This window comes from Arachis ipaensis, chromosome B9 (genome assembly GCF_059453495.1).
Source record: "Arachis ipaensis isolate K30076 ecotype BB chromosome B9, ASM5945349v1, whole genome shotgun sequence".
Taxonomy (NCBI): Eukaryota; Viridiplantae; Streptophyta; class Magnoliopsida; order Fabales; family Fabaceae; genus Arachis; species Arachis ipaensis.
The window spans coordinates 142,054,557-142,071,008 of record NC_142444.1 but is presented as its reverse complement, the minus strand read 5'-3'; the positions used below and the strand labels follow the sequence as shown (position 1 = coordinate 142,071,008).

At 34.0% G+C, this 16,452-nt stretch overlaps 1 protein-coding gene across 2 annotated transcripts; it reads right to left on the bottom strand.

The window, feature by feature from the left end:
• Positions 1-288: 288 nt before the first annotated feature.
• Positions 289-14,527, bottom strand: LOC107617891 (phosphatidylinositol-3-phosphatase myotubularin-1). 2 transcript variants are annotated; one of them, XM_088498491.1, is made up of 19 exons: positions 14,098-14,527; positions 13,942-14,010; positions 11,900-11,974; positions 11,600-11,671; positions 11,090-11,152; positions 10,749-10,798; positions 9,969-10,255; positions 9,780-9,853; positions 9,584-9,647; positions 8,761-8,820; positions 4,800-4,899; positions 4,572-4,685; positions 4,021-4,190; positions 3,822-3,906; positions 3,462-3,668; positions 2,916-2,975; positions 2,748-2,812; positions 1,549-1,828; positions 289-1,294 (listed from the first exon to the last, which is right to left on the bottom strand). In XM_088498491.1, exons 6-19 carry the CDS (start codon positions 10,788-10,790, stop codon positions 773-775), a joined length of 2,130 nt encoding a protein of 709 aa, XP_088354617.1. In that variant the 5' UTR covers positions 10,791-10,798; positions 11,090-11,152; positions 11,600-11,671; positions 11,900-11,974; positions 13,942-14,010; positions 14,098-14,527; the 3' UTR covers positions 289-772. The 2 variants fall into 2 exon arrangements, with proteins under 2 accessions (XP_088354617.1, XP_016175254.1); XM_016319768.3 differs by having other exon boundaries at positions 11,083-11,152; positions 14,098-14,449.
• Between the last annotated feature and the right edge of the window lie 1,925 nt (positions 14,528-16,452).

Sequence of the window (16,452 nt, the reverse complement as noted above, 5' to 3'; positions counted from 1 at the left end):
TACACAACGCCAATGTCAGAAACCATTTTAGGATTTAACTCATTTAAGTGCTACTCTTAATTTTTCAAATTTTAAAATATGTTAATAATTATTTAATTAATTAGACATCTGAATTTTAATTTCAATTTTACCTTTCTTTTTTAACCCGTTCACGTTGTTACATTCATTGTTCACCTATACTTTCTCATGAACCAATTGGGCAATGAAATCTTTACTCAACATTACAGTGAACATCACACACAGAAGTTGTTAATGGTATAAACTTGACTCAGCAGTGCAAAAGACATGTAAAGATCAATCGATCTACTTCATAAAATATATGGCAACATCTTATTCTTGCTATACATCGATCTCTCAAGAAATGCTAAACTAGGAAAAACTTGAATCATCTGTACAAAACTGAGTTTATTAAACTATAAAATGTGATCAGTGGCTATATCTGCCACTGAATCTACAATTATACATATGCATATGCATATAATATATAATATAATGAGGACCACCATGATGCACATCAATCCAACACACCTACCATTGTTGAAGCTTAGTGAATGCCAGCACCAAGATGGTCTCCACCCAACTCTTCATAGGCTGTACAGTTACCGGAACCCAATAAAAATGACCGGGTCCACATTTCTTTCTCCCCAAGGAGTATTTAAAATTCAAGAACTATCAACTATTCTCATTGTAGAAAGAAACCAAAATTGGTTGATGTGGCTGCCTACTATTGGTGTTTTCTAGTATAGGAATTAGAAAGTGAGAACTACTATTTTCACTCAGGCTTGAAATAACTATCATCAATGGAGAGTTTGTCAAATGCATCAAAATTTGCCCTAAGACCAACGAACTGGCTGCTTAGTTGAGCACAACGACCATTGGGCCATCTGCAGCCTCCATCTGCAGAGCGAAACGGGCATAGATTCTCACATACACGACCGATAGGGCTGTTCTCATCATTGTCGTCATCATCGGCTGTAACTGTTACTGCAACAGCCAGATCCTTTTCATCATCAAGCGTGATACCATCTGATCCTTTCTTGGAGCAATATAAGAAGTTTTGTGCTGTTCCCAATGGATTACTTTCAATGTCCACAATGCAATCTCCAGTATTGGAGAAGTGAACCTTGCACCCAATTGACTGAATTGCACGCTTTATAGACATGTTTTCTTTGTTTGCCCTGTTGGCCATATTCATAGCTGAGCTGTTTTGCTGCTTCAAATTTTGTAATTCTGCGTTCAGTGATTCCATGGCATTTGAAATTTCTTTTGATTTACGTTCTGCCACTTCTTTGGCCTGTTAACATAGCAGAATAAAAGGATCACCCGGCATGTCAACATTCAACAAGTTCAATGCATTTGGGACCATGAAAAGAAACAGATAATCATTCATATAGTTAATAAGTGCCCAGTCAGACAGAAAAGTAGAATGAGGAAACCACCGAAAGTAAGGACATACTAACATGTATTAGTGTAATAGCTATGAAAAACAGGGATGACGTAGCTTTCAAATCTGACAGCAATAATAAGAAAACGGGGGGAAATCACTACCTTCTGCAACTCGGTGTATTTCGTGATTATCTTCCTACATTTTGCTTCAATCTCCCCAGCTTGTGCTTCTTCAGGGCAGGCCCAACGAAGGTGGAATTGGGGCCATAATGTTGGGGCTAATGCTGCTGCTGGGGGCAGAAGAGGACCATTGTGCTTCAGTGGGTCATAGAAAGGATTATAATGTACATGGGAACCTCCTTCTAAAGCACGCAAATCAGCCAAGTATACCCACATACATCCACAAGTTTCAGAAATATTGCATTGTAGCCTCTCCTTCTCACTGAACAAAAACATGAAATCAGAACAAAATAGAATATCCACAATAACAACAGTACCACAATTGCAATGCCCGGGTGCCTATTTCACACTTACATCTGACACTTATACACTTACAACAGATTTGGTCCTTTGCCAAGTCTTTAAACATGTACATGGAATGTTGCTTACACCGACTTCTAGAGTAAGGACAGGTATTACCAGTTTAGGATAGTTAAGGCATAAACTAATTATGTGCTTCTACTCAATAGCTTAATAGACATAATTCATTAGAAGAATTAAGTACCCCTGTGGTATAGATATATATCTAAGAATGAAAACATAAGTATTATAAAAATCATAAAAGGCAAAGGAAGATAGATATTATTTGGAGGACACGACCTGAAGATCCAACCATTAAGGAGTGGAACATATTAATAATGGCAACCGAAAATGTTGACAAGCATCCCATCAAATCCTGGATATATCGAGTATTTTGCATTTAACAAGTCATATATTGATGTAATATATAGGAGAATGTTATTTGATTTGCATATTCACTGAAATACTTTTAGACCATATTGGCAGGAAACACTACTTATAGCAAGTTAGCAACCACATTTATAGTAGTATAATATTACCTTTTTCATGGGGAAATAAAAAAAATTGTAGTGACAAATTACAAGACATAACTATGCGCAACTGTCTCAATATCAGCTCAATTTATATATACTGCTATATTATTAGCATTCTTAAATCCGGGATTATGTCTACAAATGCAGCCCAACCAACAGCCACTTCAGCACCAAATTCAACTAACATTTTACTATGGATGAGTGCTTCACAATCAATGTTCAAAAGGAAACCAGCATATCACGAAATGCATGCAAAACAATAACCATATCTTTCCATGGTAAACCAAGTTGCTAAATAAAGGAAAATACCTATTACATAAGAAATTTCCAAAACGACATGAAAGCATGCTGTCTAAGAAGTCCACTAGAAAAGCCTGAATCATCAGACAGTACATGTTAGCAGAAGGAATGATAATAAAATACAGAATCAGATAAGGATAAATCTTAGCAATAGTAGCCATGGAGAAGGATCCATACCGCAGAAAACTCAAAAGCAAAGGGATACATCCGCAACAATTGAGAAACACAATCAACCCACTGGAAACATATAAAGCAAGAAAGTGAGCTCAAGATGAACACATAAATTGGAACTGTTATGCAATGTGTAAAATCAAACCATCCAATTATTCCCTAAATGTATAGAGAGAAGAGCAAAAATAAAGGAATGGCCATCTCAACAGTCATGCCCACTTGCAGGAACATATTCCCCATGTTTATTCTTCTTGCCTACTTGTTATCAGTAAAATGAGATTGACTAAGAAGTGATAGGTTAGATCAATCTCATCACATCAGCCAATGTCAAGTCATTAAGCTTAAGATACATGTAAAAACATTCATGGCCTTGCATCAGCAATATATAGCTTTCTGGAAGAGATTAGCTTGAGGCTTCAACTTAGAGGAGAAAAATAGGAAAGTAATATGTTATCAAATTGTGTTATGAATCTTTCAATTTGAAGGTCAAACTTCCATGAAAGTATTGCATTTTAGCTAAATGATATAGAAGAAGATATTCAAGGAAAAAACCTGCAAAAAGATGGGAGAGTAGTTGTTAGAAGTTTGTGCATGAGAAGACGACGGAGATGTAAATGCTCCTGATGGCTGCCGTCCAGGTGATGCTGCAAAATTGCTAGATGAAGGCTGCCTAGTTAACTCACTTCCAGAGAAAGCTGGCAATCCCACACGATCACAAAATGGATGACCAAATGCTAGCCAATCTTTTTCAACAAGTGCCTGCATAAGGAAGACAACTTAGAAGCACAATTAAAACATTTATTGATTTATTTTCAACATATGAACACACAAGAACGGAGCTAACTAAATGGCAAGTGTTCAATATATTTATTTTTTGGTACAAGAGTAGAATGAGTAATGCTAGCTCGTTACCTGAAACCCATTGAATGTCCGATAATATGGATCAAGCAACAAATTAGCAAGTGCAACCAACTGACTTGTTCTATCCCAACCATCGCTGCACAAAAAAGAGTCAGCTTCACGATATCAAACAATCTTTTTTGCTTTGGGTGACAAATCCATATTCAGATCTCATAATTCTGAGTAGCAAGAAAATACACCAGCATGGCACCTGCAATGCACAAGAACAGAAGCCTTTTCCATAGCAATACGAGCAGCAATCCAAGCTGAACCAGCCAAAACATTTTGAACATGCAGTAACCATCCACTGTCCCCAAGGGTTGACACTGAAGCAGACATGCTACTTAAGTTTCCTCCACCCCACGTTGACCCACCATGTCTCTAAATAGAAACCATAGGAACAGTCTTAATACAACTCATGTAAAGGTAGAAAACAGACTATATTAATTGAACCCATAAAAAGATGCACTAAATGCCATTCATCCAAAATTCTAGCCAAACTAAATCATCTTAATGTGTTGTGATTTTTGGGATGAAGTTTTGGGCAAGAAGTAACAAATGGGCATTAGAGGGAATAAAAGCACTATTTCTATTAAAATAAACTAATTAGTACTCTTGTGCATATACCATGGTCCACAGTCAACAATTTACTATAACTATAAAGGTGAGAAGTACAACATGAATCTAGTAACTAAAGCTCAAAAGCACGTGATTCAAATAGTCAAATGACAAATAACTATATCTTAAAATTCATAGACTGACCAAAAATGATGACATTCCATCTGATGAGGCTCTTCCATGAGTGTCCAAATATTCTCTGAGCCGAGCAAAGCTGTCTCTCATTGCATGGATGTTGTCTATCCCAAAAAAGACTATCTGAAAATATAAATAAGAATGTAGATGCTTAGCAGTTCATATCAAATTTACATTTGCAAAAAATTAAAAAAAAAAAAATCATCATCAGACAGTTCAAGCCCAAGCAAGACACACCTCTGACTGAAAATAGTTTGATGATGATTCTGAGCCACCACCCATGGCTCCATTAGCTAATGCATTTTTCCTAGGCCTTGCATCAGCAATATATAGCTTTCTAGAAGAGAAATAAAATCAATCACAATATTAAAATACAATAGCTGATGGAGGACAAGACTCATTACTTCTCAAGTAATATATTATTTTTCCCTCTTGTCTAGTTACTCCAATATTTCTGCTGAGTAAACCATGAATCTAATATGGTATCAGCGCCTATCCAAGCTAATGTTATTGGGCCACCCACCTGCAAATGTTTACGCTCATTCCTGGACATGAAGGGGGTGTATTACAAGTCTTACACCTCTCAAGAATAAGATCTCTAGATAGTTTATAAGTGTGAGGCATCTCTCATCCCATGAGCTAGCCTTTGGGTTGAGATAGACCACTTAATCTCAATTATTATATGGTATCAGAGTCAGGATATCCTCCTTGAGCTTTCTAAAACTCTTCTGTTATAATTGGCTCTTTGTTGAAAGTAATTTTTCAGTTCTTGGTTGAAACTAATATGACTACAGTATTCTCCTTTTTCCAAATCCACAAACACTTGTTTGAGTTGTTTACGTTTACTTCTGCTCCTATGTTGTTCCACTACCATCCATGGGTTTTGTTATTACTTCAGTTTCCTATTTTCCCAAACCAAGAAACACTTGTTTGAGTTGTTTCTCCTACTTCTGCAGCCATGCATAACCAGTAGCACAATCTGCTCTTCTTTTTTTTTTTTTTTTTTAATTTAAAGGATGTTCTTGATTGTAAAGTTCTAGCCAACTGTGTGTCTTTCCGGTTACCAAAACGTCCTCTGCTGTGTTGTTATCTTTCTAGCAGCCATATAAACCTACGGAAGGCCTGAAAAACTGTTCCAACACTGCCGCCGCCATCCAATGCGACCAATGACTACACTGTTGAACTCATCTTCAACAGCACCGCTCAGCCCCGTCGGAGGCTTCACACGCCTCCACACACTGTTTCCTCCTTCGGACGACCAGTCACTGTAGGTGTTTTCACAGGCACAAGTTGGCATTTTGGCTGTCATTGTCCACCACTGGTCACACTGCTGGGTTCACCTCAGTGTCCTCTTTTTGGATCTGGTTTTGTTTTCTCCATCCAGCCACCTTTCATTTCCATTTATGCCCTTTGCCCTGTGGTCTTTTCAGCTGCCATGATTTTCTGCTTATATTTGGCTGATTGTTCAATGCCATTGCCGCATTGAGGGGGAGTAAGTCACCTACCTTCTAAGCATTTCAACATCTCCAGGCTGGCCCCTATGTTGCATTTGGCCTTAATTATCCTCATGGCATAAAGTGATGATTATAGAGTTGTCTTACATTCTTACATTCCAACCTCCCATCGTGAGTTAAACCAAGAGTTTTCACTTAATCCATTTATAGTGGTAGAAAGATTACTACTTACATATATGCTAGGATTGCTCTCATTTCACTGCTTCACATCCACACCAAAGGAAAAGATTTTGTGAGGTCCGGTATGACCCGTTTTGCAACTTCTTACCTTACTTTGGGATGCCTCAATGACAACAAAGGTCCATTAATAAGAATGTTCCTTTCTGATCAATGGACTTCTAGTAAGTTTCCAAAAACAAAAGAGGGAAAGATAATTGCAAGTGTGGTGTTGGATAAGATGTTTCGGAAAGAGGTTGTGATTTATTTGAGGGCTGTCTACCCTCTTCTTCAAGTGTTTTGTATGATAGATTCAGAAGAAAAGCTGACAATGGGGTTTATTTATGAAGAAATAAAGAGTGAAATGGAGAAAATATGAGATGCATTTCAAAGAGCTGAGACAAGATAAATTGCTAAATCATTTTTTTAATTTCATTAATGCATGAATAATATTCTTTATTTTTTAACTAATTTATTGATTTTTCTATGTTTTGGTTGCATGTCTATTTGGGATATATTAATTGATGCAAGATGGGATAAGCAACTTCATAGGCCATTGCATGCTATGGGCTATTATTCGAATCCTCATATTCATTATAGCTCTAGTTTCAAAGTTGCTTATGAGCTCAAGAAGCAGTTTTATGCTTGTATGGCAATGATGATAGGAAATCCGGATCTAATCACTAAGATGGATGTTCAACCTGAAGATTTTAAGACCCGAAAAGAGTTTTTTGGTAGCAAAGTAGCTCAGAATGCAATTTCTACTAAAACGCCAGCTCAATGGTGGGAATCTTATGGAGATCAGCATCCAGCGCTCCAACAATTTGTAATCCGTGTCTTGAATGACATGTAGCTCATCCGGATGTGAACGCAATTGGAGCGCCTTTAAGATGGTAGTAATTAAATATAATTTGCATTTTCCTTCTATAAATTTGGTTGTTAGTTCTCCAATTTCTATGTTATTGATTGATGAATACTTCTTATATACTTTTGAAAGGTTCACACAAAAAAGAGAAACCATTTTAAGGCTAAAACCATGAATGATGTGTTTGTGATGACAAACTCAAGATTGGCAAAGAAACAACAAACTAGAAAAAGTCTTGACTACGATTATAGTCTTGATGAATTGGACTCTGATGAAGAGTGGATTGTTGCTGATGAGGATGGAGAAGAAGAAGATCTAGATGTTCTAATTCTAGATCCTAATTTGAATAATGGAGCAAGTGGTAATAGAGTTGTTGGTACCTCTAAGGATCCTTTGGCAACTCCTTATCTTGATGATGAAGAGTTTGAAGAACTTCTCCAAGGACCTCCACCTCCTCCTCCTCCTATTCTTTATAATGAAGATAGTAATGTGAAAGCTTGTGAAACTCATGAAGATTTTATGATAGACGAAGAATAGGATGACTATATGCTTAAATGATTTGTATAGACTTTAGTTAATTAGTTGTTCCTTGTTAGTAGTTTAGTTATTTTATTTGCTATTTGAATTTATTTTAATGTCATATAAACATGTTAGTTGTGAATTTGTATTTTGATTTGTGAGTTGAGTTGTGAATTTGTATTATGAGTTGTGACTTTTGACTTGTTATGGTTTATATTAGTTATGGATAATTTGGTTTATTTGAGATTTATTTCATTATTTGTGAAAATATTTTTATTATCAAATTTGGCATATTTGTTATATTTTACGAGTCACGTTTATGTTCCGTCTTACGATTTAACGAAATACGATTTTGAATTAGCTTTCTGAGTCGAGGTAAAAACTACGAATTTACTACCTTGGATGTATCCAGCACCCTGAGTTGCCTCGCTAGTCTTAAAGGGAGATCTTTCAATATTTTCAAGGCTTAAATTGTAACAAGCTTAAACCTTAGTAAGCTTTAGCTTAAGCTTGAGGGGGAGTTTTAGACATACAGAGATTATTCTTTGATATCCCATCATATCAAATAATATCTCCAATAGGTTAATTATGCTCCAAGCTTGATGCATATTATCTACATGCTCAAGCTTGGGAATGTTGAAATATAAGAAATATTATTGTTAGGTAGTGGTTAGTAGTTTAGAAGGTGCATTAATGGAGAGTACTCGGTAGGTGCTTTATATTTATTACTCTCCCTATATATATTGGTCTTTTCTATTGTAACAAATAACAATCTACAGACAAGTAATATGTTATTTTTCTCTCTCTTGTCTAGCTACTCCAATATTTCTGCTGAGTGACCATGAAACTAATATGGTATCAAAGCATATCTGATCCATTGTTGTTGGAGCACCCACTTGCAAATTTTCATGCTCCAGACGATTATTACTCAGCGTGAAGGGGGTGTATTACAAGTTCCATATCTCAAGGATACAGTCTCTAGATAGTTTATAAATTATAAATGTGAGGCATCCCCTCCCGTGCGCTAGCTTTTGTGGTTGAGTTAGACCCATTCAATCTCAATTCTAATAGATACTAATAGGGACTAAAATCAAAGCGATCTATGTCTGTAAGGAGCAAATATATAGTTAAATAAAAATCTTACCTCCGTGAGCCATCATCAAGTTTGCTGCAAAGTGCAGCCACGAGTTTTTCATCCATGTTGCTGCAAACAAATACATGTAAACTTGTCACTGTTTAGTTAGTTCTTTTTTAAAAACTTATCAGAAGTAGTGAATAAGAAATCCCCCAGAAGCCTACAAGAACAACCAGAAAAACGAACAAAAGAAAACACATTAGCTCAACAAAGTTCAACTCAGCAGCATCTCACTCTGACAACAATCATAATCCCACTATAAGAACATATTGCCACAACAAAGTTCAACCTAATTTTTCAATTTGATTGCGTATGTTTGAAGTAGTTCTCAATTTGAGCATCAAATAATTGACCCAAAAGAAAAAGCCAACATGGAACAGATAGTGCTCCCCAGTTATTTTGACAGTGGGGCCAAATTGAAAATGAATTGAAACATAAAAGAGCAAAAATTTGAGAAAATAAAAGTGAAAGTACAAAATTGAAAGCAATTTAAAACATAAAGGACCAAATTAAGAAAATAAAAATAGAGGACCAAACAGCAAATAAAAAAATTTGAGTAAATAGAAGGACAAAAAGTGTATTTTGCCCGTGACTTTTCATTCTTTCCTTCCTCCAAAATGAAGTAAGTCATATGGCGCATAAAATACATAGTTTAGAACTTCCAAATTCCAACATTAGGGAAGCAACTTAATGATATATCCTATATTATCATATTTAATATCTTTGGTAACAATGTTTTAATGAGATCAATTTTAATGTTCTTGCTAGCCAGTACAGATTCCAAAATGAAACAATTTGTTCCTTCTGCATTTGATTACATAATCTACATTACCTCCTCATATTCATCATCAGACCAACTAAGGGTTGGGATGAACGTGCAAGAACTGCACCAGTACCTATAGGTTATCAGTTCCAATAAATTAGAGGGATATTCATATATTACAATAATAGAATGTAAAGGAAAGAAACAGGAATAGATATAACTGTGCCAAGTATTTAAACAAATAAAATCAAGATACCCTACATACCAAGATGACACCATGAAACTACAGGCAGCCGACCCCTTGCACGAAAGTTGGAAGCCAAGAGAACTTCATCATCACTTGCGCCGGGACAATAAGAAGTTGTCAAATGAATTGTTATGTGGATTGAACTCTATGAAATATGAATACAGAATTAATAGAGAAAATTCGAAAGTTTGTCCCTTGGTAAATTACCTAATGATCTTGGGAACAACCAAAGCAAATGGATAACTCGGACACATTTTATAGTTGGAGTTTATGCTACTTATTCTCCATAAGTCATTTGACAAGGTGAAGGACCCACTTTCAATCATATCAGTTGATGCACGAGCACCTTTGCCAATAAGTCGAAAATACTCATCCAATAAGCGCACTTGTGGATTTGTGTTCTTAAACCTAGAAGGTCCACAAACAAAAGCATAAAGATCCCATAACGTTGCTGGTTTTGTACACCTTCGTAGTGCATCAAATATTATACGTCTCTGCAAGATGTAATGAAAGACATTAGGTTATGAACAACATAGATTAAACTGAAAGCACCCACCTAAATGTTTCCAAAAACGATCTCACTGGCTTATTCAACTTTCTATATGGTAAAATATAAATTATAATGATTAATTATGCAACAACCCCAAAAAGGAAAAGACTATTAAGTGAATTTTTGGTTTTGATTGGGTTTTAGGATTTCAAGAACTGTCTCAAAAATATTTTGAACTTACAGGAAGTTTAAACTAAAACAAACTAATTCAAGTTAAACCATTATAAGTTGCACGTGTGATTAACAAATGGAGTTCATGCGAAGAAGGTATATGTTTCCTATCCTCTTTAAAATTCTGATGGCATTTCAGTGTTTTCAGAAGACAACACACAATTACTAGAATTCTAAATGGTGAATATCTGATATCTTCAAAGAACCATAGCCAAAAATGGGACTTGTATGTTGTGAGATAGTACATACTGTAACCACAGAATTACCTGTTTTGTACGAGGTCTGAAACCAAAGACTATAATTCTCATATCTTTGCCTGCATACACAAGAAAAGATAAGTGTCTCTTTCTTCCAATAGAAGACGAAATCAAGATAAAGAGACAGAATATAAAAAATTTGAAGCACAATGAATCCTTCTTAACAGAAAAACGGGAAAACGCAAATGACAGAGAGGGTTAACAAAAAAACAATGAAGCGATCCTACCCTGGTCCCCAGTTGGATGTTTACTTATAACCATTATCCACCTATATTGCATAGGGATTTCATCAATTGATATTTAAAGACAATATCAATAAAAAAGTGCTTATCTGATAGCATACCAATCACCTGGAGCAATCTTTGAGGTGGTGTCTTCTCGAGTTGGCGAGCATTTGATTGAGTCCTTGCAACCTACATTTAAATAGATCAGTTGCTATGAGATTCCAAATAATCAATACAAAAGACACACAACAAGAACGTAAATCAGAATCAAGATGCACAAGCACACATTTTAGAGGATAGCACACCATATTTTATGGTCCAAGTTTTTCACAAGTTAACTAATATGAAAATAGATAAAATCCATAGATTAGTATGGCTGAACAGATATGGGCACACAAACCAGTTGCACAAGTTCATAAGGTCAACATAAAATAAAGTAGTTAAGCTTAATTGTAATTATACAGTGTAATACCGGTGATGACCACAACAATTAGTATGTCAAAAATTATGTCATCTTGTATGTAAGGCAGAAAACACAGGAGGAATCAGGTCAATATAACACAATATATCCCTATTAATTAGCAAAAATAAAGCACAGAAAAGACGGTAGCTTTTAGGAAGCTTGCATTAACTTACTGTCTTGTTAAACTTCTCAATGGTTGCATGTGGTATTGTTCCAAGGGCAATAACTTTTCGAGTTCCCTCACTCTGTAAAATTGAAATGAGGCAAATCAGAAAGTAAATAGTCAAAATATATATAGGCATGTAGCAGAATTGCAGAGAGACAGCTGAAGTGTGCATAAAAAATGCACACCAACTCAGGCAATAGAAATCAGGAGCCAAGTTTCTTAATCTTTTCACCAATGAGTCATCATTTTATCTCATTATAAACTAGAATTCAGGTGTACTGCAAGAAAGTTTACAGGGCAAACTTACCAGAAAAAGAAGACGAAAATTTGTTATCATCAACATGCCTGCATCATCTGTATTAACAAGAACAACACCATGTCCCTGGAAGTAAACACCATACAGGTTAATTTCATGCATCACATTCAGAAATGATAAATGCAAATTAAAACATCAGAACTATTTTTTTAGGCACTAAACATCAAACTTTATTTTTATAGACAATAAACATCAGAAATTTTATTGACAGCAGAAGTTAACAAAAGGGTTCAAATTTGAGAGGAATTTTTAAGCATTCTCATCCCTAGGTAACTTTATCCATGTTATCAGCTAGAGTTTCACATGGTAGAGGCATCAGTGCAACAACAACAACAACAACAACAAAGCCTTATCCCACTAGGTGGGGTTGGCTACATACATCAAATGACATCATTGTGCCCTGGCACGAGTCATTTCTGAACTTAACCCAAGTATGCTTAAATTTCTTTTCTTTTGACCAACTCATTTGGAGTCTCCTTAGACCACACTCTACCCCTAGCCATTGGGCTATCTCCAATTTGATCCCCCTCTAATTGCATAACTCACAATTAGGAATCTATGACCTCAGGTCATTGCTTTCACCTGCCCAGAAGGATGCATGATTTGTCATGACTTACTGCCCCTCATGGGAAATGGCTGTGTCACCTTTCAATTATAATTGTTTGGTACATTTTCGCTTCTAATTTTCAATCAAAAGCAAAATAACTATATATAGCTATTAATTTAAGAAGGGACCACAAAGTTATTCCAATTAATTATAGACTTTTGTTAGCTATTAATCAACTCATAACAGGGGAAAATGAGCTCCTTATTGGCCTAATTGCACTAATCATAGCAGCAGTGGCAAATGAAGTAAAGTAATAAAAGTAAAACACTTATGGGAGGCATCAGAGTGGACATATTATTTTCTCAAGTGCTTGGAAACCTATTCATGGGATATTTGGGTACACTATTTACAAATACTCCAGTGTCTCATATGTCACCAGACAATCTATGCAACTAATCATGCATGCAAACTATCATGTGTGGCTTGGTAAGGCTCCATATTGAAGGGATCCCCAATGAACCTTCATGAAAGTCTGGAGAGAACCTCAATTGCAAGGAAGGTCTAAAGTGTGCTCAGGCATCCCTGAAAGATGTTTCAGCAAGTAACCCATTCTCCCTTGGCCTCTCATCTAGAGAGCAAGGAGAGGTCAAAGAGATTAAGTCCCATACAAATTTTGGAAAGGATGCAACTGTGGTACTAGCAGTAAACCCTATTTGGAACTTTGTAGCCCTATCTTCCTCGCAATAGGTGTTACATTGGTTCTTACTGTCCACCAGCTGACAAAGTGACAAGTCCGATTTGATACAGGTCAAAGAGCACATCAATGCACCTCCAAATCAATCCCATTATGAAATAATTTTTTATGCTCTTTGGTGCATGTGACACCAGGAAGCTCATCTACCAAACATCACCATACTATAAAGTGATACCAGACGTAGAATTTAACCTTGCAAATCAATATCCATACCAAGAATCCATAATATTGTGTAACGTGTAAGTAACCACAGAAGGGATACACGATTTTCAGACTGTTACTCGTTATGCATGTCAAACTCAACATGCACAAATCACATAAAACATGCATTCATACCTAGGAAGACATAGCAAATACGATAGAACTTCTAAGTTCTACTCCTAATCAAATTTTCAGGGAATGTAGCTATTCATCTCCTAAGGAAAAGAAAATATCAAGTTCCATATACCAAACAATTCATCCGGCCTATCCCAATTCCCAAATCACCTCTCATCATTCTTGGCAGTTGGCACTACACTCACATTTCAGCCTCCACACATTTTGCAGATTCACCGTCTCAAAGAGGACCAACTTATTTAAACCAGAGACACCATATTTTTTTTTTTAATTAAAGGTTACCACTTACCAATATCATAACTACTCCATGAATTACCAAAACAGAAATGCAGAAATGATGAAAATCTTGCAATTCTAAAATAAATGCAAAATCAAGAAATTAAAGGGATTGCATACTTCGGCAATAACATGCTCCGCCTCAAGCAAGAAATCAAGATTCGTATGCGAGACGAATCGCGAAACCGGCTGCAAAGAAATAAAATTACCATCACAAAATTATAAAAGAAAAAAAAATAAGAAGGGAGAAAAAGGGAGAAGAGAATGACGAAGAACCTCAATCTTAGTCCATTCGAGGGCGTCCCAGCTGCCGGTGCCTTCCATCTTGGAGGAGTCGGTGGCATCCCTGAGGGACGTTGATCGACCGGAACGGTGTTTAGGCACGTCCATGCCGGCCGAGGGAGGCGGCGGAGGAGGTCCGATACCGGTGAGAGTGGGGAGTGTGCGGTGTGGTGTGGTGTGTGACGCGAGAGGCAGAAAAAGAGATAGAGAAGAAGAAAATTGGTTGTATTTGTTGAAAGGAAGGAAAGGAAGGTTACTAAATGGTAATACCAAACGTTCAAGCCGCTTGTCACTCTCTTTACCGCAACCAAACCCAATAAGCCATCATTTTTTTTTCTCCCTTCCTAAACACCCGATGGTTTCGCGACAGAATCTTCCTAACTTTTTTTATTTTTTTCAATTTAATGTTATAAGGTAGGAATTCGGGCAGAGTAGGTTGATAACCGAATGTGTGGTTGGATTAGAGTTTTTAAACGAGATTTTATATAAAATTGATTTTATAAATTTGATTTTAATAAAAAACAAGTTAGTGTTAACGTGATTATGTTTGATAATTTTATATCAAAATGAATTATAATAAAATAAATGTTGTTCGGATTATATTATTTAAAATTATGTTTAGACAAAAATTATTAAAAATGATATAAATTTATATCATTCAAATTTATATTATTTTAACACTTTTTTACTATAATTACTCTTGAAAAGAATTTAAATTTATATATTGAAAATTAGTACTCTTTTATTATAATTTATTCATACTCTTTTTATATTTAATTATATTCTTTTAATAAAATTTATATTATAAAAATTAATAATAATAAATAAAATATATACTAATTTAAGAATATATAATAAAAAATATATAAAGTCAAATAAAAAATAAAATTTTATAAAAAAATACGTATTAATAAAAATAATTAAAAAAAGACATATGAATAATAAATATTAAAAATTTTATTAAAAAAATACAATGATATACTTAAGTGAATATAAAAAATTTTAAACAAAAATATCCATATTATTAATAAAAAAATAAATAAATAATTGATAAAAATTAAAACTTAACAAAGAGTACTAATAATAATATTAAAAAAATATTTGTTTGTGAAGCATAGTTATGAAAAAAATTTTAAGAACCCTGATGATTATTTTTGGTATTTTTTATTGTAGATAAAATTGAATAGTAAAATTAGTAGAATGCCAATTAATTTTTTAATTTATGAAGTGAACGCAGAAGCTAAACGCAAAAGCTACCATTTGTTGCTTCTGGTGAAAAATCCAGAATCATGTTCGCTTTTAAAAGAAAAAAAATTAGCCAAATAAAAATTACAGCATTCAAAAAGATTAAACGCGTTTTGTGTGTTTTCAACGTATTTATCAAATACATTTTGAATCGTTAGATAAAATTTAGTCAAATTAATAAAATTATTTAATAGTTCTTAATTATCAACTTTACGTGGAGCCTAAATTTTTATCAGGGTATAAAGTATGACCATTTTTTTTTTCATACATTTTAAATAGGATTGAAAACAATATGTAACAGAATATATTATATGATAAAGCACAATATTTTACAAATTGATTTAAACATGATTGAAATTATCTATTTTCAAAGGTTTTAAAGGAATTTTAAATTGCATATTTTGCTCCAACAAATTTTTTTTTGTCATTTTGAAAATAACTAATTTGTTTATTATAATATATTTTGAAATTTAATTATCTTATAATAAAATCTCTCAAAAATTTATAAATTTAAATATATATTAAACATTTTATTAAAACCGACAAAAGAACTAACTGACAAAAGTAATTTTTAAAGACAAATAAAAATTTATTAAAAATAATATGTCCAACATTTGTTGGAATCAATTTAGCTGTTTATTAAAATAGTAAAAAATTCCCAAAAATTTAAATCCTCGTCAATATTTTTAAAATAACAGAATAATAAAACATTTTTAATATATTTAAAATAAATATAATTAAATATTATATATTTTAAAACATTTTAGAGATCAAAATTTATTTTAATGTAATTTTGTGTGAAATTATTAAGAAAATAAAATTTTGTAATTTTATGCAAAATAAATTTTTTTTTGCAATGGATTTTGCTGTGTTCAGTTTAAAAAATTTAAAAAATTAAAAGAATTTCTGGAGATTTTTTTTTCTATTTTAATGCACTTTTTAAATACTTTTAAATATTTATCTAATTCAGGTCAAATACATATATTGTTTATGAAATATAAGAGTTGTTTGTTATTTATTAAGCAAAAAATTGTTTTTTAGTTATTTTTCATATCTTAACATTTTTAGGATATTTTCATAAAATTTAGTCTATCTTTTTTTTTT

Coding starts and splice junctions, on each gene's coding strand:
- LOC107617891 (XM_016319768.3), bottom strand. CDS start 14,211: ATGGACGTGCCTAAACACCGTTCCGGTCGATCAACGTCCCTCAGGGAT. Junction 4,191..4,571: donor ATGGAATGTCATCATTTTTG/GTCAGTCTATGA, acceptor GTTTCTATTTAG/AGACATGGTGGGTCAACGTG. Junction 2,813..2,915: donor TTGCTTTTGAGTTTTCTGCG/GTATGGATCCTT, acceptor CTGATGATTCAG/GCTTTTCTAGTGGACTTCTT.